The 24785-nt window shown below is 48.0% G+C and overlaps 1 protein-coding gene and 1 long non-coding RNA gene across 2 annotated transcripts; one reads left to right on the top strand and one right to left on the bottom strand.

Moving 5' to 3' along the window:
• On the bottom strand, nucleotides 1-24785 carry LOC116967432 (probable 2-ketogluconate reductase). Its single transcript, XM_033013988.1, has 6 exons — nucleotides 24608-24785; nucleotides 19816-20194; nucleotides 13075-13246; nucleotides 12098-12276; nucleotides 4512-4608; nucleotides 1-1483 (listed from the first exon to the last, which is right to left on the bottom strand). Exons 2-6 carry the CDS (start codon nucleotides 20189-20191, stop codon nucleotides 1327-1329), a joined length of 981 nt encoding a protein of 326 aa, XP_032869879.1. The 5' UTR covers nucleotides 20192-20194; nucleotides 24608-24785; the 3' UTR covers nucleotides 1-1326.
• On the top strand, nucleotides 9369-13033 carry LOC116967438. The gene is made up of 3 exons (XR_004410226.1): nucleotides 9369-9379; nucleotides 10285-10288; nucleotides 12981-13033. It is a non-coding gene; the product is annotated as an uncharacterized LOC116967438 (long non-coding RNA).

The following is a 24785-nucleotide window of genomic DNA, read 5'->3' as shown; positions in this document are numbered from 1 at the left end:
TCTATGGAGCGAAGGAATAGGTGATGTTTTGGGGCGAGGCCCTTCTTCAGACTTAAAAGCTTTTCACTGTACCCCAGTACACGTGACAATAAACTAAAATAAAAATTACGATCATCTCCGTACAAGGAATTTTTACTTGCCTGGAAGGGGAGCTAAATACGTATATGGGAAGAGGGAAGGAATTCCCAAAACAGACCCTTCATAATATAAAATCCTATTAAGGAAAGAAGGGAAATAAAGATTTATTCAGATATTGCTGCCTTGTGTCTAAACAGACCACTTCAACCATTCTATGAACATGCCATAAAAGATGGTATTCAAAATTCTTAACATTTTCAAGATAATATTGGTAATCAGTATATGGAAAACCCAAAAATAGACAATATGGAAACAGAAAGTGGTAGCAAGACTCAGCAGGTCAGGCAGCATCCTTGAAGACTGGACCAGAGTCAACATTTCAAGTCCGGGATCCTTCATCAAATTTTCAAGCATCTGCAGTTTGTTATTTTGAATGCCGGGAACAACTCTGACCTGGTTACAGGTGTAAATGTGGACTGGTGTAAAGGTCAGTTGTGGAACAGCATATTGGAGGTAGTGATAATTCAGTCAGGTTCAACACTTCTATGGAACAGGTCAAGGTAGATCCAGCGTTAAGCCAACCGTTCTAAGCAGAGGTATGATATAGGTAAAATAGACACAAAGTGCTGGGGTAATTCATCCGAATGTGGCAATGAATTCCACAGATTCACCACCCTCAAACTAAAGATATTCCTCCTCATCTCTTTTCCAAAGGTCCGTCCTATAGTGTAACATCTGAACGACTGAACTGCATCCTGAACTCCTATCTATCTTATCGGTGATCCTCGGACTATCCTTAATCGGCCTTTACCTTGCACTAAATGTTCTTCCCTCATCATACACTGTAAATGGTTCGATTGTAATCACGTAGACACAAAATGCCGGAGTAACTCAGCTGGACAGGCAGCATCTCTGGAGAGAAGGAATGGATGATGTTTTGGGTCGAGACCCTTCTTCAGACTGATCATGTAGTGTCTTTCTGCTGACTGGATAGCACGCAACAAAAAAAGCTTTTCGCTATACCTCAGTATTTGTGACAATACACTAAACTAAACTACATCTGTGGTGTAAGGCAATGATGTGGATCAAATGTAGGGGGGTCAAGATTAAGAACAGCCTAAATATTGCAAATCTTGTGTGTTCTCTGTGGACCAAGTGGTTTCCTTCTGCACGATATATTTCTATAATATCAAAGCTTTTATTTTCTATAAGCTTTTAACGATGATGATGATAATTAACCTGTATCCATCATGACAACAGTACTTCATTGGGAACTGGACGCCCGTGAATGGCAGCCAAAGCATTTTCAATCATTCTATCCACCAGTTTAAGAGTGGTCTGGTCGGTGGCAGTACCAAAATGAGGAGTCAGAGTGACATTTGGCAGGTGCAGCAAAGGATGATCCCTATTATTGAAGGAAAATCAAGAGAAAGGTACATTAGAGGTATTAGTGGCAGCACGGTGGCGCAGCGGTAGAGTTGCTTCTATGGAACAGGGCGATGGCTGCCCTGCCGGCAGTCTGTTCGTTTTATCATTCTTTTTGTTAATTTTTAGTGTGTTAAAAGTTTGTTTTAATGTTCTTCGGTTTGTTTTATGTGGGGGGAGGGGGAGAGGATCGGGGGAATGTTTTTTTCAAGTTCTTACCTTCATGGAGATGTGATTGATTTTCGGATCACATTCTCCGAGCGCTCTGCGGCCTTCCATCGATGGAGCTGGAAGCCTCCTCGGACTGACTTTGAGCCCTATCGCGGGGCGCGGACATAACATCGGAGTGGATCCCTTGCCTGGGATCGCTCCCACCGCGGCCTTTACCATCAAGCTCGCAGTCGGGAGAGGGTAGTCGAGAAGCTCCAACGTCGCAGAAGGTTCGACCAGCCCCGACGCGAGGTTCGATCGTCCAGCGCGCGGGAGCTGACGCCTCGACGCAGAGGGCCTGAACGCCGCCGGCTACGGGAGTCAAGATGTTCCGTCAACGGGGGCTCGAGGCCCACGACCAAGGAAGAACTAAGGGAACTTTATTTCGCCTTCCATCACAGTGAGGAATGTGTAGGAGTCACTGTGGTGGATGTTCATGTTAAAATGTGTTTTTGAGTGATCTGTTACTTTTAATTGTATGACTGACCTGGCCAATGAAATTCCTCGTACGTTGCAAAACATACTTGGCGAATAAAGTGTGATTCTGATTACAGCGCCAGAGACCCGAGTTCGATCCTGACTGCGGATGCTTGTCTGTACGTAGCTTGTACGTTCTCCCCATGACTTGCGTGGGTACCCCCTCCCCCCCACCCCCGAGAACCCCTGTTCCCTCCCACGCTCCAAAGATGTACAGGTTTGTAGGTTAATTTGTTTGGTGTAAATGTAAAAATTGTCCCCAGTGTGTGCAGGGTAGTATTAATGTGCGGGGACCGCTAGTTGGTGCGGACTCGGTGGGCCGAAGGGCCTGTATCTGCACTGTATCTCTAAACTAAACGTACAGCACAGGAACAGGCCCTTCAGCCCACAATGTCTGTGCTGAACATGATGCCAAGACCAACTCTTATCTGCCTATACATGATCCCTATACCCCCCCATTCGCTGCATACCCATGTGCTTATCTGAAAGCATCTTACTCGTATCTTCTTCCATCGCCACCCCTTCCACCACTCACTGTAAAACTTGCCCCGCACTTCTCCTTCACTTTTCCCCTCTCACCTTAAAGCTATGGCATCTAGTGTTTGGTCATTCCATCCAGGGAAAAAGGTTCCAAATATTCACACTATCTATGCCTCACAATTTGATTTGCCTCTCTCATGTCCCCCCCCTCAACTTCACAAGTTATAGGAGTAGAATTAGGCCATTCGGCGCATCGAGTCTACTCCACCATTCAACCACGGCTGATCTCTGTCTCCTAATCCCATTTTCCTGCCTTCTCCCCACAACCGTACTAATCAAGAATAACTGTCCTTGCCTTAAATATCTATTTATTAGCCTCCACAGCCGTCTGTGGCAAAGAATTTCACAGATTCAACACCCTCTGGCTAAATAAATTGCTCCTCATCTCCTTCCTAAAGGAACATTAGTTAATTCTGAAGCTATGGCGTCTGGTCCTAGACTCTCCCACTGGTGGAAACATCTTCCCCACATCCATTCTATCCAGGCCTTTCACTATTGACTGTAGTTAGATGATTGACTGTCGGGTCGCACGGCAGTCCTGATCTCCCGGTTGCTAAACACTTTAATTCTCCTTCCTATTCCCACACTGACCTTTCTGTCCTAGGCCTCCTCCATTGACGGAGTGAGGCTAAATGCAAATTGGAGGAACAGCATCTCATATTTCACTTGGGCAGCTTACAGCCCAGAGATATTAATATTAATTTCTCTAACTTTAAGTAACCTTGGCATTCCCTCCCTCTCCATCCCTCCCCCACTCAAGTCGCACCAGCTTCTTGTTCTCACCTAGCAAGCAGCAAACAGTGGCCTGTTTCCTTTATCATCGTCACTTTTTTTACATGTCTTTCATTCATTGTTCTTCATCTCCCCACATCATCGTCTATATCTCTCATTTCCCTTTCCCCTGACTCTCAGTCTGAAGAATGGTCCTGACCGGAAACGTCCCCCATTCCTGCTCTCCAGAGATGCTGCTTGTCCCGCTGAGTTACTCCAGCTTTTCGTGTCTATCGACAGGCCTGACTCGCCCGCCGTGGATCCGGTAACCCACCGGTCGAGGGAGCCGCCGAGCCCGTCCCCGAGAACCGGAGAGGAGGCTGTAGGTAGTCGGCGACGATGGCCACGGGAGCAAAGGACCGGTGAGAAAAACCGGGGGGGGGGGGGGGGTCGAAGGTGGCCGGGCGATGATAGGGACGATCCAGACAGAGGCGACGGGAAGATCCAGACAGAGGCGACGGCTGCAACGGGCCTTTAAGGCCAAATGCAGCTGGGACGTAAAATGGCGCCAATAATTCCCGTATATGGTCTCAGTGGGCTATTTTAGTTTTGTTTGGTTTAGAGATACAGTGCGGAAACAGGCCCTTCGGTCCACTGAGTCCGCGTCGACCGGCGATCCCCGCACATTAACACTATCCTACACGCACTAGGGACAATTTACAATTATACCAAGCCAATTAATCTACAAACCTGTACGTCGTTGGAGTGTGGGAGGAGACCGAAGATCTCGGAGAAAACCCACGCGGGTCACGGGGAGAACGTACAAACTCTGTACAGACAGCACCTATAGTCAGGATCGAACCCAGGTCTCTGGCGCTGTAAGGCAGCAACTCTACCGCTGTGCCACCGTATAAAGTGTACACTTTGTATTTAATGTGGGATTGTTCTTATGCATGGTAGTAATTTACTGAACTGTATGCAAATAAGAATTTCACTGTACCTCGGTAGATGTGATAAGAGAGAACTATTGAACTACCAAAGGTGGAGTAATGATAGTATCAATATATTACCTGGGCAATGGTTCGGGATCAGTCACGTCTAAAGCAGCTGCACGAATTATCCTCTTCTGCAGTACTTGTACCAGAGCATCCTGATCAATCACCGCACCTTGCAACATCAACAGAACAGTTTCTATTAGCTTTCACGTGTAGGAAGGAACTGCAGTTGCTGGTTTATACTCCGTGATGTTAAAGTCCCGTAGGCACCCGCGGTGGAGCTGTCAAAGTCGGTCTCCAGCAAAGGCCGCCAACTCCTCGATGTTAGGCCACAGTGCGGACAGAGATATTTCTCCCTTCACCTTGAACCTATGTTCTCTGGTACTTGATTCCCCCACTCTGGGCAAGAGACTGTGCATCTACCCGATCTATTCCTCTCATGAACTCCCCTCATCTTCCTGCGCTCCATGGAATAGAGACCCAGCCTACTCAACCTCTCCCTATAGCTCACACCCTCTAGTCCTGGCAACATTCTTGTAAATCTTTTCTGAAACCTTTCAAGCTTGACAATATCTTTCCGATAACATGGTGCCCTGAACTGAACACAATATTCTAAATGTGGTCTCACCAATGTCTTGTACAACTACAACGTGACCTCCCAACTTCTATACTCAATACTCTGACTGATGAAGGCCAAAGTGCCAAACGCCATTTTGACCACCTTAGCTACCTGCGACTCGACCTTCAAGGAACCATGCACTTGTACTCCTAGATCCCTCTGCTCTACAACACAACCCAGAGTCCTACCATTTACCAAAATGCAACACCACACACTTCTCTGTATTAAATTCCATCAACCATTCCTCCGCCCACCAGGCCAATCGATCCAGATCCTGCTGCAATCGTTCACAACCATCTTCACTATCTGCAAAACCAATAACTTTTGTATCATCAGCAAACTAGCTAATCTTACCCTGTGTGTTCTCATCCAAATCATTGATGTAGATGACAAACAGTAACGGGCCCAGCACCGAACCCTGAGGCACACCACTAGTCACAGGCCTCCAGTGTGAGAAGCAACCTTCCACCATCACCCTCTGCTTCCTTCCATGGAGCCAATTTGCTTTCCTTTCAGCTATCCCTTCTTGGATCCCTTGCAATCTAACCTTCCAGAGCAGCCTACCATGCGGCATCTTGTCGAACGCCTTACTAAAGTCCATGTACACAACATCTACAGCTTTGCCCTCACCAACCTTTTTGGTCACGTCCTCAAAAAAAATCTATCAGATTTGTGAGACACGACCTCCCACGTACAAAACCATGCTGACCATTGCTAATCAGCCCTTGCCCATCCAAGTGCCTGTATAACCTATCCCTCAGAATACTCTCTATTAACTTACCAACTACAGATGTTAAGCTCACCTGCCTATAGTTCCCAGCATTTTCCCTGCAGCCCTTCTTGAAAAGAGGCACAACATTTGCCACCCTCCAGTCTTCCGGCACCTCTCCTGTATTTAAGGACGATTCATAAATTTCAACCAGGGCTCCCGCAATTTCCTCTCTAGTTTCCCACAATGTCCTCGGATATATCTGATCAGGCCCTGGAGATTTGTCTACCTTCATACACGACAGTACCTTCAGTACTTCCTCGACAGTAACCCTGACTGCTCTCAAGACACTTCCAGTGACTGTTCCAATTTCCTCCGTCCTACTGTCTTTCTCCTTGGTAAATACAGAGGAGAAATACTCATTTAGGATCTTGCCCATCTCCTGTGGCTCCACACAGAGGTGACTGCTTTGACTCCTGAGAGGTCCCACTCTCTCTCTAGTTACCTTTTCCCCCTTATGTATTTATAAAATCTTTGGGGATTGTCCTTAATGCTACCCGCCAGAGCTATCCCCTGGCCCCTCTTTGCCCTTCTGATTTCCTTTTTTTGTTTCCTTCTTAGTTCCCGAAACTCCTCCAGGGATGCACTTGATCCCAGCTGCCTGTACCTGTCCCATGCATCCTTGTTTTTGACTAACGTCTCAATTTCCCTTGTCAGCCAAGCTTCCATACATTTGCCTGCTTTGCCCTTCACTCTAACGGGGACGTACACATCCTGAGCTTTCATCAGTAGACTTCTAAAAACATCCCACTTGGCCGATGTTCCTCTCCCCTCAAATAACCTGCTCCAGTCAACTTGAGCGAGACGTTCTCTCATACTCTCAAAGTTGGCCTTACCCCAGTTGAGCATTTTAACACGTGGACCCTCTCCGTCCCTATCCATAACTATCTTAAACCTAATCGAACTGTGGTCACTGGTCCCACAAGGCTCCTCCACACACACTTCATTAACTTGCCCTTCCCAATTTCCCAACACTAGATCCAGCGTTGCCCTCTCACATGTGGGAGCCTCCACATACTGCTTGAGAAAACTCTCCTGAACACCTTTGAAGAATTGCACCCCATCTGAACCCTTCACACTATGATTTTCCCAGTCTATAATGGGAAAGTTAAAATCCCCGACTACAACAACCTTATTTGACCTACAGCTGTCTGCAATCTCCCGGCACATTTGTTCTTCTAATTCCCGTTGACTATTTGGGGGTCTGTAGTACACCCCCAACAAGGTGATCATCCCTGTCTTGTTCCTCAGCTCCACCCATATAGCCTCACTAGACGAACCGTCCGTAATGTCACCTCTGAACACAGCTATGACATCCTCCTTAACCAACAATGCAACTCCCCCCTCCTCTTTTTCCATCACCCCTGTCTCTCCTGAAGCTCCTGTACCCCGGAACATTGAGCTGACTACAACGTCGCTTGTACCTATCCGTGCCCTAAGCTCATCTGCCTTACCCGTCAGGCCCCTTGCATTAAAATACGTGCAGTTTAAACCAATCCTCCTTCCTCGCTCTCCGCATTTCACCTGCCTATTCTGTCCCCTAACCTTTCCCACACCACCCTCCATACCAACATCTAGCCTCTCACGTGCCTCTGTCCTGCACGAGATCCCACCCATTTGAGCTGGGGCTGCTTCACGGCTTGGTTTGGGAACAGCTCCTTTCAAGACCCCAAGAAATTACAGAGAATTGAGGACGCAGCCCAGCCCATCACACAAACCAACCTTCCTTCCATTGACTCCATCTACATTTCACGCTGCCTCGGCAAGGCCAGCAGCATAATCAAGGCCGAGTCTCACCCTGGACTCTCCCTCTTCTCCCATCGGGCACGAGGTACAGAAGCATGAAATCGCACACCTCCAGATTCAGGGACAGTTTCTTCCCAGCTGTTATCAGGCAACTGAATCATCCTATCAACAACCAGAGAGCAGTCCTGACCTACCGTCTCCTTCATTGGAGACCCTTGGACTATCTTTCCTCGGGCTTTACCTTGCAATAAACGTTATTCCCTTTATCCTGCATCTGTACATTGTGGACACCTTGATTGTAATCATGATTTGTCTTTCCTTTAACTGGATAGCACACAACAAAAAAGTTTTGCACTGTATCTAAGTACACGTGACAGTAAAATAAACTAAACTATCAGAGATAGTCCCTGTATCTAATTATTCTTTCCACATTCCCTCTCTACCACTGAATACTAACTTGATTTATTTCCTTTTGACTTTAGAGATACAGCGCGGAAACGAGCCCTCAGGCCCACCGAGTCCGCGCCGACCAGCGATCCCCGTACACGAGCACTATTCTACACACTAGAGGCGATTTACAATTTTACTGAAGCTAATTAACCAACAAACCTGAACATCTCTAGAGTGTGGGAGGAAACCGGAGCACCTGGAGAAAACCCACGCGGTCACAGGGAGAACGTACAAACTCCTTACAGACAGCACCTGTAGTCAGGATCAAACCCGGGTCTCTGGCGCCGTGAGGCAGCAACTCTACCGCTGCACCACCGGGCCGCCCTTTTTCTCATCTGCAATTATATTGCAAGGTCCCGTATCAGAATTGTTTCTCATTCCACAGATGCTACCTGCTGACTACTTGTCTGAAGAAAGGGTCCTGACCCAAAACGTCACCAGTTCATGTTCTCCAGAGATGCATCCTGACCTGCCGAGTTATTCCAGCACTTTGCGTCCTTTTAAAAAAAAAAACCAGCATCTGCAGTTCCTTGTTTCTACTGATTATTTCCATCATTTTCTCATTTTATTTCAGAGCTGCGGCCTCACAGCGCCAGTGACCCCGGTTGGATCCCGACTACGAGCGCTGTCTGTACGAAGTTTATGCGTTCTCCCAGTTGCCGTGTGGGGTTTTTTTCCCCCGGGATTTCCCATTCCCTCACACATCTTAGAAACATGCAGATTTATGATTTTTTTTTGCAGATGAAAATTCACGGTTGTCTGCAATACTCATTAGGTCATAAGTAATATGAGCGGAATTAGGTCATTCGGCCCATCAAGTCTACTATGCCATTCAATCATGGCTGATCTATCTCTCCCTCCTAACCCCATTCTCCTGCCTTCTCCCCATAACCTCTGACACCTGTACTAATTTATCTATCTCTGCCTTAAAAATATCCACTGACTTTGCCTCCACAGCCTTCTGCGGCAAAGAATTACACAGATTCAACACCCTCTGACTAAAGAAATTTCTCCTCATCTCCTTCCGAAAAGAACGTCCTTTAATTCGAAGGCTAGTCCTAGACTCTCCCACTAGTGGAAACATCCGCTCCACATCCACCAAGCCTTTCACTATTCTGTATGTTCCAATGAGGTCCCCCCTCATTCTTTTAACTCCAGAAGGACAGGCCCAGTGCCGACAAACGCTCATCAAAGGTTAACCCAACTCATCAACTGACCAGCGCCTCAGCATTTCATGGCTTTTTTTGTATTCTGCAACATCATGTCTCACCGACCACCAGAAATATTGATCAGAGTAGTGGAGGGCTTCATTTGGCAAAGTTATTTCCCCCCGCGCCGATGAGTTTGCAGGTTTGAGGAGTCAGATTTACCACCACCATCATGAAATCAGACTCCTGGAGAAGATCGCTGACTTGGCCGCACATGTCCAGCAGGAGGCGGACAAGGTCAAGAAGATTGGGAGGGAACTACACCAAAGCCCTTCTTTACCCTGGGGCACTTTAGCCAACTTCAATCCCTGCTGGGAGTCGGGGCAGCTCTATCATACAGTGGCATTGGGGGCTTTGTTCCTACTGGTTGTCGCATTATTTTTAATCTCATGCTTAAAACCACTCTGTGGAGTGGTAGTTCAGAGAACAACACTTTCCATCATGATCCAACAAACCAGCCACCACCCCGGACATAATCGCTACTGAGCTCCAGAACGTCTGTGCTATCGAACTCTAGCAAAACTTTATGTTGTCCTTTGCGGGACAAAAGGGGGGAGTGAGGGGGGGAAAGTGTTCAGAAAGGATTCATAAAAGATTTACGAGGATGTTGCCAGGACTAGAGGGTGTGAGCTATAGGGAGAGGTTGAGTAGTCTGGGTCTGTGGAATGCTCTGCCTGCGGTGAAGGCAGGTTCTCTGGATGCTTTCAAGAGAGAGCTAGATAGGGCTCTTGAAAATAGCGGTCAGGGAATATGGGGAGAAGGCAGGAATGGGGTACTGATTGGGGATGATCAGCCATGATCGCATTGAATGGTGGTGCTGGCTCGAAGGGCTGGATGGCCTACTCCTGCACCTATTGTCTATTGTCTCCATTCCATGGAGCATAGGAGGATGAGGGGTGATCTTATAGAGGTATACAAAATCATAAGAAGAATAGATCGGGTAGATGCACAAAGTCTCTTTCCCAGAGTAGGGGAATCGTGGACCAGGGGACATAGGTTCAAGGTGAAGGTGAAAAGATTTAATAGGAATCCGAGGGGTAACTTTTTCACACAGAGGGTGGTGGGTGTATGGAACAAGCTGCCAGAGGAGGTAGTTGAGACTGGGACTATCCCAATATTTAAGAAACAGTTGCACAGGTACATGGATAGGACAGGTTTGGAGGGTTATGGACCAAGCGCAGGCAGGTGGGACTAGTGTAGCTGGGACATTGTTGGCCGGTGTGGGCGAGTTGGGCCGAAGGGCCTGTTTCCACACTGTATTACTCTATGACTCTTATGTGTGGAAACTACAGTCTGACAACGGTTGGGACAGCTGTACAGCACATCAACCTTTAGGCATTCGTTGATGCACATCTATGTCCCTGATGGGTATTCATTGACGTACCCCAATGTTTCGGGGAGGGTCTTCCTTGGCGCACATGACAAGGCTCTTGATATTGAAAATTAAATAAAGGATTAAATAGCATGTAGGTTCACTTGTATTAGTGTTGTTACATTTGTATATTATTGTTTTGAGAACGTATTGTTATTGATGATAAAAAAATTAGAAAGTGCACACAATTTCAAGGGTCAAAATCTGTACAAAATGTTGACTGTTCCGCTTGGAATTTCAGATTAGTACAGGAATTCGGACCATGATCTCTCCTAGTGCACAAGTAAATAAAGTGTGTCTGGAAAATGAATGGAAGTTGTCAGAGTCCAGTTGATCAGCGCCCACACCAGTGCCGACAAACGCTCATCATATGTTAACCCGCTCATTTCCTGGGATTGTTCTCGGACCCTCTCCAGTGCCAGCACATCTTTCCTCAGATATGGTGCCCAAAATTGCTCACAATACTCCAAATGCGGCCTGACCAGAGCCTGATAGTGCCTCAGCTTATTTCATGGCTGTTTTTGTATTCTGGAGGTCAGGTCGAGGGGAGTTCCCCCCACCACAGGTACCATGTAAACCCGTGCTACCCGCTCCATGGTCGGATAGTCGGCGACTAAACCGTCTCCCCCACCTGGTTTGCCGGGTGAGGAGGGGACTGTGGACCCCCAGCAGGACCAAAAACAAGACCGGTCAAAGGGCAGATGAGCTTCTAGTGAGCCAACGGCCATCCACACTTCAGCAGAAGTTGCGATCTCTGTCGTACACAGCGTTGTAAGGGGTGAAGAGAAACATGAAATAGCAAAAGGATTTGAGTATAGGAGCAGGGAGGTTCTACTGCAGTTGTACAGGGTCTTGGTGAGACCACACCTGGAGTATTGCGTACAGTTTTGGTCTCCTAATCTGAGGAAAGACATTCTTGCCATAGAGGGAGTACAGAGAAGGTTCACCAGACTGATTCCTGGGATGTCAGGACTTTCATATGAAGAAAGACTGGATAGACTCGGTTTGTACTCGCTAGAATTTAGAAGATTGAGGGGGGATCTTATAGAAACATACAAAATTCTTAAGGGGCTGGACAGGCTAGATGCAGGAAGATTGTTCCCGATGTTGGAGAAGTCCAGAACAAGGGGTCACAGTTTAAGGATAAGGGGAAATCTTTTAGGACCGAGATGAGGAAAACTTTTTCACACGGAGAGTGGTGAATCTGTGGAATTCTCTCCCGCAGAAGGTAGTTGAGGCCAGTTCATTGGCTATATTTAAGAGGGAGTTAGATGTGGCCCTTGTGGCTAAAGGGATCAGGGGGTATGGAGAGAAGGCAGGTACAGGATACTGAGTTGGATGATCAGCCATGATCATATTGAATGGCGGTGCAGGCTCGAAGGGCCGAATGGCCTACTCCTGCACCTATTTTCTATGTTTCTATGTTTCTAATTCTTCCCTCTCCTTGCTTCTCAAAAGAGATGTTGTTGATTAATTAATTTTGTATTCTACACCTACCTCGAGAAATATTGATCAGAGTAGCAGAGGGCTTCATTTGGCAAAGTTCTTTTTCCCCGATAAATTTGCGGGTTTGAGGAGTCAGATTCACCACCACCATCACAAAGTCAGACTCCTGGAGGAGATCGCCAAGCTTCACACAGTAGCGTGCACCGACCAACTTCTCCTCATCCTCTGGTCTAAACATAGATAAAAACACTGGAATTAAAAGGATGAGAGGATATCTTATAGAAACATTATAAATTTCTTAAACGATTGGACAGGCACTGGCGCAGGGCGCACGCACACACATGCCACACACACGCCACACAGACCTAGCAGGTGGCCTCATGATCCACTGGTCCTTTGCAATTAGCCTGAGCTTTGTTCCAAAACATCTACTTGTTTTCCGAAACAGGGTTCGAGATGCAGTGCTGCTAATTTTGCTGATAACTCCATTTTAGCTCACAGTCTGTTTCACCCTTACGATACAATACTACTTTATTTATCCCAGGAGGGATATTGATCTGCCAACAGTCATAAAACACAAAATACATGAAACATGACGAATGGAAAGTATTGGGGACATGCAAAGTTTAGGGAGGGGGAGGGGGAAGTTAGTCTCAGTCTCAGTCTACCCCACGACAGAAGGGGGAGGAGTTGTACAGGAGTTTGATAGCCACAGGGAAGAAGGATCTCCTATGGCGTTCTGTGCTGCATCTTGGTGGAAAGAGTCTGTTGCTGAAGGTGCTCCTCAGGTTGACCAGTGTGCCGTGGAGGGGGTGAGCTGTGTTGTCCAGGATGCTCCGCAGTTTGAGGAGCATCGTCCCCTCCAAGACCACCTCCCGTGAATCCAACTCCGCCCCCAGGACGGAGCCAGCCTTCCTGATGGGTTACATTACAGCAAGTGAACCTCGGCCCAACCTGAAAGGACTGTCGAGGTCCCTGGCCAGTGTCAAGGGAGGGGGTGTTGGGACAATGCTACTCAGTAATCCTACCTCCTATTCCTGTTGTGGTACAGGATTTTCATATCAAATCCTCTGGCTCTCTGAGCAACTTTGTAACCGATCCTTCCCATTCCAATGATACCAAGAGTCGCTCCGGTCACTTCCACTCCATTAAAGTTGATCGGAAAGGCTGTAATATTTGGTAACGTTGCAATCCTGTAACCTAACAGTTATAAAGGTGAAGAGGAAAAGGTGAAGGGGAAAAGATTTAATAGGAATCTGATGGGTAACTTTTTCCACACAAAGGGTGGTGGGTGTATGGAACAAGCAGCCAGAGGAGGTAGTTGAGGCAGGGACTATCCCAACGTTTAAGAAGCAATTAGACAGGTACATGGATAGGACATGTTTGGAGGGATATGGACAAAACGCTGGCAGGTGGGACTAGTGTGGTTGGGACATGTGTGGGCAAGATGGGCCAAAGGGCCTGTTTCCACATCCATATGAGTCTATGGTTCTATGGGGAAAGTTGAATCCAGTCTCAGAGCGTCTAGTGAGTGCAAGGGACAAAAATCTTGATTTTGTTCTCTTCGGAATTTTGAGAGTGGGAGTATGAGTTTTGTGTCCAGTTTTGGGCACTATGTTCAAAGAGTCATAGAGCGTGGAAACTGGCTTTTCAGCCCAACTTGCTCACACTGACCAACTTGCCCACACCGACCAACTTGCCCACACCGACCAACTTGCCCACACCGACCAACATGTCCCACCTACACTAGTCCCACTTACCTGCCGATAACCCGCTAAACCCGTCCTATCCATGTCATTGTCCAAATTCCTCTTGAACGTCGCGATTGTACCTGCAGATAATTCTCTGTCAGAAGAAATGTCAGCATCAAATCACTTCTGTAAGGTCACCTCTCATCCTCCTGCGCTCTAAGGAATAGAGTCCATGCCTGTTCAACCTCTCCCTAGAGCTCAAGCCCTTGAATCCTGGCAACATCCTCATAAATCTTCTCTGCATCTGTGTTTATACATAGCCCCCCCCCCCCCATTTCAGGACACCATAATGTTTGGGACACCTGGCTTCACAGGCATTTGTAATTGCTCAGGTGTGTTTAAATGCCTCCCTAATGCAGGTATAAGAGAGCTCTCAGCACCTAGTCTTTCCTCCAGTCTTTCCTTCACCTTTGGAAATGTTTCTTGCTGTTTATCAACATGAGGACCAAAATTGTCCCAATGAAATTCAAAGAATCCATTATGAGACTGAGAAACAAGAATAAAACTGTTAGAGACATCAGCCAAACCTTAGGCTTACTAAAATCAACTGTTTGGAACATCATTAAGAAGAAAGAGAGCACTGGTGAGCAGGGCCGGCCCTAGGCCGATTGGACTGATTTTTCCAAATAGGGACCCGCGCCCAAGGGGAGCCCCGCGTTAATTTTCCGTATTTCATATGGAAATACAAATTCACTTTGTTAAATAAAGATGAAAAAAACACATTCGCCATACGGATTTTTTTACAAAACTTACATGGTTTTGTACATGGAATACAGGCGCTGTACGACTATCAGGCACAAACGATGTGTTAACGACTGTAGCACTTGTGTTAACAAGTCGTTATCCAATGCGTCATCAATGCATGGATCCGCATTCCTCAGTAAATGTGTAATTGTGTTTTAGAAGAAGTATTAATGACGCTGCGTTCCTTTGAATACAATTCACGCGGCGTCATTAACACTTCTTCAAAACATAATCACATTTTACTGAGGAATGTAGATTGATGCAATAATGACACATTGAATTTCTTAAAACTCACCATCATGAGCAAAGATCTTATAGCTCCGCTGTGAGATCTTTGATCATGAGTGAGAACTTCTTCTTGGTCTGCAGCAGTCATTCAATTTACCTACCACCCACATTGTGTCTCTCTGTCTCGCTCTCTCCCTCCCTCTCTCTCCCGTGCGCTCTATCTCTCCCGTGCGCTCTCTCTCTCTCTCTCCCGTTCCCCACCTCGCTCTCTTGCTCTCTCGGCATTCCCGGAATCATTGACGTTTTGCGGTAGACAAAAGTGCTGGAGAAACTTAGCGGGTGAGGCAGCATCTATGTAGCGAAGGAAATATGCAACGTTTCGGGTCGAAACCCTTCTTCAGACCCGGCTATTTCCTTCGCTCCATAGATGCTGCCTTACACCCGCTGAGTTTCTCCAGCATTTTTGTCTACCTTCGATTTTCAAGCATCTACAGTTCTTTCTTCGACGTTTTGCGATGATGGCTGCATCTGCGGTTCCTTTCTGTTGGGGGGGAGGGTGGGGGAAGAGTCCTGGCCCGTGGCGGCTCCTGATAAGTGATATGTTCCCTCCGCGGGTGCTGCCTTGCCCGCTGAGTTTCTCCAGCACTCTGTGTTTTTTGTATGGCTCTGAAGTTGAAGGTGGACCCCCCTGTGTCTTCCTTCAACTCCCTGTCTGTGGTGGCTCAGCGGGATGGGCAGGGGCTCTGGGGAGAAGGTTGTGTTTCTGGTCGAGACCCTTCTTCAGACAATCACAAGTACTCTCACCGACGAGAGTTCAGTTCAGTCTGAAGAAGGGTCTTCTCTCCAGAGTCGCTGCACTGCCTGTCCTGCTGAGCTACTCCAGCTTTTGTTTATCTTCAATTTCCGAGTTAGATAAAATTGCAGACTTGATTTTTAGAATCTCAAAATTTTGTGACATTGCTGGAAAATGTACCTGCATATTGGAGGCCGAATGTTAGGTTGTTAGCCAAGAAGGATAGACTTTGTTATCCCTCAGTACAGCAACATCAAGAACAATGTTGCTGTACTGAGGTATAGCCAAGTCTATCCCTCATTGCTAGCAGCTGATGGGAAGCAGCCACAATGCGGTGGTGCCCGCAGCGGTGAGTGAGTGTTACTGGCATGAACCCGACCCCCATCCTTCTCAACGCTCATTCCCTCCTCGCAACTTTACCCTTGGCTAGACTCCCCACACGCTGTGAAAGGAACTCTCCCCCGAATTGTCATGTTACTCACGACACGCGACTCATTTATAATTATTTATTTATATTTCAACTAAAAATTTTCCCAATTGGGCCCCGCACCTCCTAAGGCCGGCCCTGCTGGTGAGCTTACTAATCGCAAAGGGACTGGCAGGCCAAGGAAGACCTCCACAGCTGATGACAGAATAATTCTCTCTGTAATAAAGAAAAATCCCCAAACACCTGTCCAACAGATCAGAAACACTCTTCAGGAGTCAGGTGTGGAGTTGTCAATGACCACTGTCCGCAGAAGACTTCATGAACAGAAATACAGAGGCTACACTGCGAGATGCAAACCACTGGTTAGCCGTAAAAATAGGATGGCCAGGTTACAGTTTGCCAAGAAGTACTTACAAGAGCAACCACAGTTCTGGAAAGAGGTCTTGTAGACAGATGAGACGAAGATTAACATATCAGAGTGATGGCAAGAGCAAAGTATGGAGGAGAGAAGGAACTGCCCAAGATCCAAAGCATACCACCTCATCTGTGAAACACGGTGGTGGGGGTGTTATGGCCTGGGCATGTATGGCTGCTGAAGGTACTAGCTCACTTATCTTCATTGATGATACAACTGCTGATGGTAGTAGCATAATGAATTCTGAAGTGTATCGACACATCCTATCGGCTCAAGTTCAAACAAATGCCCCAAAACTCATTGGCCGGCAGTTCATTCTACAGCAAGACAATGATCCCAAACATACTACTTATGCAACAGAGTTTTTCAAAGCTAAAAAATGGTAAATGCTTGAGTGGTCAAGTCAATCACTCGATCTGAACCCAAATGAGCATGCCTTTTATATGCTGAAGAGAAAACTGAAGGGGACTAGCCCCCAAAACAAGCATAAGCTAAAGATGGCTGCAATACAGGCCTGGCAGAGCATCACCAGAGAGGACACCCAGCAACTGGTGATGTCCATGAATCACAGACTTCAAACAGTCACTGTAAACATAAACACTGCTGTAATTTCTACATGGTGAAACCAAATGTATAAAAATGGCCTTTATCAAAATCTGACAATGTGCACTTTAACCATATGTGATTTTTTTTCTAGTACAGGTGCACAACCTTTTATCCGAAGATCCAAATAACGAAAACCTCTGAATAGCGGCCATTTTTTCGGTCCTTGAAGAAAGGTCCTTGAAAACGTTCACCGAGGGCGGCCTGCAGAGGTGACAGCGAAACCTCGGTCGGTCCTCGAAGAAAGGGGAACTAAATCCCCATTCATAAAAGAGAAGGTGAGGGTATATTGCGCGGGAGGGTTAATAATTGACAATATGCTGCTGCCTGTCCGCTGAGTTAAAAAGTTCCCACGGTAGACTCACGATACACAGTGTTTCGTGAGTCTTGCGTGGGAACTTTTTAACTCAGCGGGGCAGGCAGCAGCAGATTGTCGCTCGCTTCAGTTTCACCCCACCTACACCCCTCTGCTTCCCGGCCATGTGTGTGACCCCTTCCCTCCCCTCTCCAGCTCCCCGCCCATTGCACCGGCGCGGGGGCTTTGCACTGCGTCGGCGATTGCAGCAGGACCAACGGGACACCGACCCCCAGGCCCACTGCAAGCACGGAGATCCCAGAGACCCACAGCCAGCAGCAGCCCAGCCCCGTTCCAACTCCAGAGCAAAACTGCAAACTGGCCGGAGACGTCAGGACCACCAGAAGCCGTTTCCCGAGCTGCGCCCCCTCATCGGGACACCGACCCCCAGGCCCACTGCAAGCACGGAGATCCCAGAGACCCACAGCCAACAGCAGCCCAGCCCAGCCCCGCTCCAACTACAGAGGAACCTGGGTTGCGGATGACGGGGCGCAGCTCGGGGCGTCGTAGGGGCCCATCGGGGAGCGGGTTCCTGTTGGTCTTGACGTCTCCGGCCACCTGCCATCCTCCGGGAACTGTACCGCCCTTGCAGGAGAGTGGGGTTGTTTGCAGTTGCAGAGGGAGGGGGCAAGGGCGGTACAGTTTCCAGTCTCAGCTCCAGTCCAGGGGGGTGGCCGGAGACGTCAGGACCATTGCAAGCACGGAGATCCCAGAGACCCACGGCCAGCAGCAACTCCAGCCCCGCTCCAACTCCAGAGGAACACGTAGGGGCAGAAGCTGATGGTGTGCAAGGTACGTCTTGTTCTTGGGGTGGCGGATGAGGGGGCGCAGCTCGGGCTGTGGGCATACTGCCACTTGTCGCCGTAGCGGCCCATTGGGGAGCGGATTCCTCTGGAGTTGGAGGGGGAGGGGGGGTATTGTGCTGTTTTATCGCCCCCTGCTATCCCAGGGACAGGGAGACACAGCGGCTTTTTAGACTGGTGGGCAATCACTTCCAAAGTTCTGCCCACACAGTCAGTACACCTCTCCTACACTGCATTTCATACAAACATTTATTAACAAGAAAAAACTACATTGAAGACTCAAACACGCGACCGAGTTTACTGCCGGGATCAAGGCGCAAACTCGCGACCTTGCGGATATGAGCCGAGCACTCTACCACTGAGCCAGCCATTAAAATCTACGCTAAAAAATGTCCATTCCGAAGACCGACAAATTCTGAATTACGAAAAGTGTCTGGTCCCAAGGCTTTCGGATAAAAGGTTGTGCACCTGTACAAATCTCAAATTGTGGAGTAGAGGCAAATAAATAAATGATGGGTCTTTGTCCAAACATTATGGAGGGCACTGTATAACATAGATGTTTCGTTTAAGGTGTGGAAACAGGTTCTTTGGTCATTATTTAGGTTGATTATTGTCAGTGAGGTACAGTGAAAAGCTTTGTTCTTCATCCTTTCCAACACAACAGATGTACCAGATAAACACAATCTATTTCTAAAGCAAACTCAATGCTAGCATTTACTTCAAGAAGGCTCGTATACAAAAGTAGGGATGTAATGCTGAGGCTCCATAAGGCGCGGGTAAGGCCACATTTGGAATATTGTGAGCAATTCTGGGCAACATATTTGAGGAAGGATGTTCTGGCTCTGTAGAGAGTCTAGAGGAGGTTTACGAGAATGATCCCAGAAATGAGCAGGTTAACCCATGATGAGCGTTTGTCAGCACTGGACCTGTACTCACTGGAGTTTAGAAGAATGAGGAGGGACCTTATTGAAACTTACAGAATAATGAAAGGGTTGGATAGAGTGGATGCGGAGAAGGCTGTGGAGGCCATATTTTTAAGGTAGAGACAGATACATCTTGATTAGTACAGGCGTCATCGGTTATGAGGAGAGGGCAGGAGAACGTGCTTAGGAGGGAGAGATAGATCATCCATGATTGAATGGCTGAGTAGACTTGATGGGCCGAATGGCCTACTTCTAGTCCTATCACTTATGACCTGATTTCATAAGTTCTAGGTCCATCAAGTCTACTCCGCTATTTAATCGTGGCAGATTTGTCTTTCCCTCTCAACCCCATTCTCATGTTGTGTCTCTAAACTAAACAAAACATCTATGTTATACCACCCCTTGAGTTCTCCTTCACACAATATCAGAATAGGTTTGGGGTAGACTTTAGAGATACAGCGTGGACACTGGCCCTTCGGCCCACAGAGTCCACCGATCCCCGCACCCTAAAACTATCCTACTCACACTAGGGACAATTTATATCAAAACCAAGCCAAATAACCTACAAACGTGGGGGAAAACCGGAGCACCCAGAGAAAACCCAAGCAAGTCACAGGGGGAACATACAAACTCTGGCGCGGTGAGGCAGCAACTCTACCGCTGCACCACCGTGCTGCCCTCCCGGTTATTGCACATTCGGCAGAAACACGGTGAATCGCCAACCTACCTTCCAATACATTCCTGGCGGATGCCAACAGCAGAGCCATGCCCATGTCTGCAGTGGCAACGTCCACCACAGAAGGAGTGTTGGCCACCTTCACCCCAAAACTGAAGATCAAAGGCAGGTCATAGTGGTCCACACCGACGGCATTGTTCACGATCACCTTCAGGGCAGGGAGCGAGCGGAGAAGCTTCTCATCTACGACGGGACAAAACTCCCACATGAAAATAGCCTTGATTTTATTTTCAAGCTGCTCCTTGTTCTTCAGGAATTCTTCCATGGTGGCGACATCGAAATGCTCCCTGATAACGTCTGCACATCTTTGTGGAATGCCCTGCGTCTCGCTGAGTGCGGAGACCAGAACATAGGCACGATCACTCATTGTCTGTCGGGGCAGGGAAAAGAAAGGGTAGCGGTTAACAGTTTAGTTTATTGAGGGGAGAGGGGGAGGGGAGGGGGGGGAGGGGGAGGGGAGAGGGGGGGGAGGGGGAGGGGAGAGGGGGGGAGGGGGAGGGGGGGGGAGAGGGAAATGCAACCGTGCGTCACGCGTTCAGAATGTTCTGGAAATGAAGCGTCCGCGTGTCATGCACAAAAGCCCCCCCCCCCCAACCTGAGAGGCCCCCCCCCCCCACACACCACACACACACACAGCAAATGTATTTATTTTTAACTTTTTATGAAATTAAAAGTTAATGTTAAGGATTAGTGATGTTAAGTGAGAAATAATTCAATTCAATGAAAAAAAATGGAATCAACAAATTGGCAGGTTGGGGGGCCAGGCCGGGAAGCAGTTGGGCCAGGTGCAAAGGCATTGTGAGATCAGCAGCTGGGCAACCTTAATATTTTTTTTTTTTAATGTCAGTTTGGTGACAAATTTTAGTAAATATCTCTGGAAATATTCGTCCAAATTGATAGAGGATTGGATTTTTTGATATCATAAGGAAATTTTCTACCAGAAGATGTAAAAAATTCACTGTTATTGTAACGTCGGCAGTTGGGCAGCGGTCAGATTTAAAAAAAAGGTCAGATTGGTCAACAATTTTAATTAAAAAGCCAGGAAAATAATGTACCAATGGTACAGAGGAGTGGATTTCTAAACTCGCAAGGAAAATCTCTACTGAAATATCTAAAAATTTTCCCGTTTCAGCATCTGGTTTGAGGAGATACGTTTCACATGCAAAATGACCCCCCCACACACACACACACAAACACACAGAGTTTTAATAGATACTAGACCAAGTGCAGATACTAGACCAAGACCAATTGTTCCCCCATCGTGCGGTTGCGAGGGGGGCGGGCAGGGGGGGCGGCATGTAGCCCCACACACACTAGTGGGGAGGGGGAGGAGGGGGAAGGGAGAGAGAGGGGGATGAGAATGGGGGGAGGGGAGGAGAGCACTGCATCATCACACACACTAACTACTCCCCCGCACACACGCTAACTACCCCCCTTGATATTATATATTATTAATTTGCTCCTTTTACCCCATAACCACCCTATCCACTGACGCATAGCCCCCAACTCACAGGCATGTCTAGAGAGGGAGGAGGGGGGGGGGGGGGTTAGAGAGTGAGAGGAGAGAGAGAATGGGGAGAGACAGAAAGGGGCAGAGACAGAAGGGCAAGAGACAGAGGGAGAGAGGGTGGAGGGGAGGAGGAGAGGGAGGGGTGAGAGAGATGGGGGGTGAGAGAGATGGGAGGAGAGAGAGATGGGAGAGAGAGAGAGAGATGGGAGAGAGAGAGAGAGATGGGAGGAGAGAGAGAGAGAGAGATGGGAGGAGAGAGAGATGGGGAGGAGAGAGAGAGATGGGGAGAAGAGAGAGAGATGGGGAGAGAGAGATGGGGACGAGAGAGAGAGATGGGGAGAAGAGAGAGAGATGGGGAGAAGAGAGAGAGATGGGGAGAAGAGAGAGAGATGGGGAGAAGAGAGAGGGGGAGAAGAGAGAGGGGGAGAAGAGAGAGGGGGAGAAGAGAGAGGGGGAGAAGAGAGAGGGGGGAAAGGAAGGGGGGAGGGGGGAAGGGAGGGGGAGAGGGGGGGGGAAGGAGGAGGATGGGGAGGGGATGTGGTGGAGGGAAGGGGTGAAGGGGAGGAGGGAGGGGGAGAGGGGTATGGGGGGGAGAGAGGAGGAAGAGTGTGGATAGAGGGGGAGAGGGGTATGGGGGGGGAGAGAGGGGGAGATGAGGTAGGGGAGAGAGGGGGAAGAGTGGGGAGGGAGGGGGAGGGGAGAGGGGTGGGGGAAGTCCATCTATTCCCCACTCCCTATCACTCCGACTCCTCTCCCTCTATTCCCACACTCTCCCTCCTCACCTCCCCATTCCCTCCTCTCCCTCAATCCTCCCTCTCCCCCTCTTCACCTCCCCAGGATCTCGCCTGTCCGGATCTGCAGAACTTGCTCGTTCGAGAAGGAGTCAGAGAACCAAATGCCAGCGCGCGTCGGGGGTGGGGGGGTGTTGACGTAACTCGGCCTCGCGACGCCCGCAGCCGTTGATAACTGCCAGCTGACAACAGCCCTTTAAAGCCGCTAAGGCAAGATGCGTTCGCCCAGGAACGAACGTTGACAGCAAAGAAGCACCGGCCCATAAGTTAAATCCCTACCGAAATTGTAAAAATCTCCGCGTTTTAGCGTCTGGTTTTGTGGAGATACGTTTCATATGCAAAATGACACACACACACACACACACACACACACACACACACACACACACACACAGAGTTTTAAAAGTATATAGATAGATATGATAGATAGATAGATATGATATGATATACCATTTTTATAAATTTTTATACCATTTCACCATGTAGAAATCACAGCAGTGTTTATACATAAACCCCCCATTTCAGGGCACCATAATGTTTGGGACGCATGGCTTCACAGGTGTTTGTAATTGCTCAGGTGTGTTTAAATGCCTCCTTAATGCAGGTATAAGAGAACTCTCAGCACCTAGTCTTTCCATCACCTTTGGAAACTTGTATTGCTGTTTATCAACATGAGGGCCAAAGCGGCTGACAAGAGCGAAGGCGGCAAGCTGCAGGCCTCCCCCCACTCCCCTATCATACCCCTCCCCCCCACCTTTCCCTCCAAACTCCAGTCCCGTCCCGACACCCTGGGAAACTGAAGGGAGCGACAATCAACTGCCACGGATACAAATAATGTCATACACAAGAAAGGGCAGATGCTGGTTGACAAAAAGTGAACACACAGTGCTGGAGTAACACAAAGACGCAGCAAAAATTTGGAAACGTCATCCCATCACCCATTCCTTCTCTCCAGAGATGCTGCCTGTCCCACTGAGTTAAAGAGTGCCCGCGGTAGACTCACGAGTCACTACGGTAAACTCAAGGGCTACTACGTTCTTACAACAAGTTTAAAAGTTTAACATTTTTCCTTCAAGAGTAAATTTGACTCGTGGAAATATTTCATCACGTTGAAAGATTTTCACGAGTTAACACGTTACCCGAGTACCTGCCGTTAGCGTTACGAGTTCCGACGTTCCCGCTACGTTAATTCTACGTGATTACCACAAGTTTGATTTGTTTTAAACTCAGGATCACTCGTGGGTCGACTCGCACCGTGAGACAGGGGTTTAAGACGCATAGACACTGAGAATGTACAAAAGAGTTTTTGCACAATCTTTTGTTTTGTTCTGAATAAAAGTTTAAGGTGAAATAGGGAAAGATTTAATGGGAACCTGAGGGGTGACTTTTTCCACACAATAGGTGGTGGGTGTATTGAACAAGCTGCCAGAGGAGGTAGTTGAGGCAGGTGCTATCAGAACATAGAAACATAGAAAATAGGTGCAGGAGTAGGCCATTCGGCCCTTCGAGCCTGCACCGCCATTCAATATGATCATGGCTGATCATCCAACTCAGTATCCTGTACCTGCCTTCTCTCCATACCCCCTGATCCCTTTAGCCACAAGGGCCACATCTAACTCCCTCTTAAATATAGCCAATGAACTGGCCTCAACTACCTTCTGCGGGAGAGAATTCCACAGATTCACCACTCTCTGTGTGAAAAAAGTATTCCTCATCTCGGTCCTAAAAGATTTCCCCTTTATCCTTAAACTGTGACCCCTTGTTCTGGACTTCCCCAACATCGGGAACAATCTTCCTGCATCTAGCCTGTCCAACCCCTTAAGAATTTTGTACGTTTCTATAAGATCCCCCCTCAATCTTCTAAATTCTAGCGAGTACAAACCGAGTCTATCCAGTCTTTCTTCATATGAAAGTCCTGACATCCCAGGAATCAGTCTGGTGAACCTTCTCTGTACTCCCTCTATGGCAAGAATGTCTTTCCTCAGATTAGGAGACCAAAACTGCACGCAATACTCCAGGTGTGGTCTCACCAAGACCCTGTACAACTGCAGTAGAACCCCCCTGCTCCTATACTCAAATCCTTTTGCTATGAATGCTAACATACCATTCCCCTTCTTCACTGCCTGCTGCACCTGCATGCCTACTTTTAATGACTGGTGTACCATGACACCCAGGTCTCGTTGTATCTCCCCCTTTCCTAATCGGCCACCATTCAGATAATAATCTACTTTCCTGTTTTTGCCACCAAAGTGGATAACCTCACATTTAGAACGTTTAAGAGACATTTAGACAGATACAGGTTTGGAGGGATACGGGCGAAACGCAGGCAGGTGGGACTAGTGTAGATGGGACATGTTGGGCTGAAGAGCCTGTTTGCACCCTACAAGACTCTGTGACTATTTATAAACACATACTCAATGTGCGCTGCTGAAATGCCGTCGCTTGCACAAGTCTGCACCGTTAGGTTGGGAGCGCTACTCACACTTGCAATAACGTACCGTCACAAACAGACACTGGCCTCAGCCCTCTCGGTCCCTGCCCGGTAGTTTGTCGCAGACTCTGGCCCAAGTGTGCAGAAGGAAAACTTGTGCAGTTTGAGGGGACGAGCCTCTCTTCCTTGGACTTTGCTGTCGACGCTCAGTGCAATAGATCTCAGTCTC

Source organism: Amblyraja radiata, chromosome 2, assembly GCF_010909765.2.
Source record: "Amblyraja radiata isolate CabotCenter1 chromosome 2, sAmbRad1.1.pri, whole genome shotgun sequence".
NCBI classification, from domain to species: Eukaryota; Metazoa; Chordata; class Chondrichthyes; order Rajiformes; family Rajidae; genus Amblyraja; species Amblyraja radiata.
Note: the sequence above shows the minus strand (reverse complement) of the source record. Positions and strands in the feature narration are given on the sequence as shown.

Bases quoted from the DNA above. Each gene is read 5' to 3' on its own strand.
- LOC116967432 (XM_033013988.1), bottom strand. From the start codon at position 20,191: ATGAGTGATCGTGCCTATGTTCTGGTCTCCGCACTCAGCGAGACGCAG. The intron at 4,609-12,097 runs GTAGGTGTAGAA...TGATGTTGCAAG, and splicing joins TCTGATCAATATTTCTCGAG to GTGCGGTGATTGATCAGGAT. The intron at 1,484-4,511 runs GTAATATATTGA...CTTCAATAATAG, and splicing joins GATCCCGAACCATTGCCCAG to GGATCATCCTTTGCTGCACC.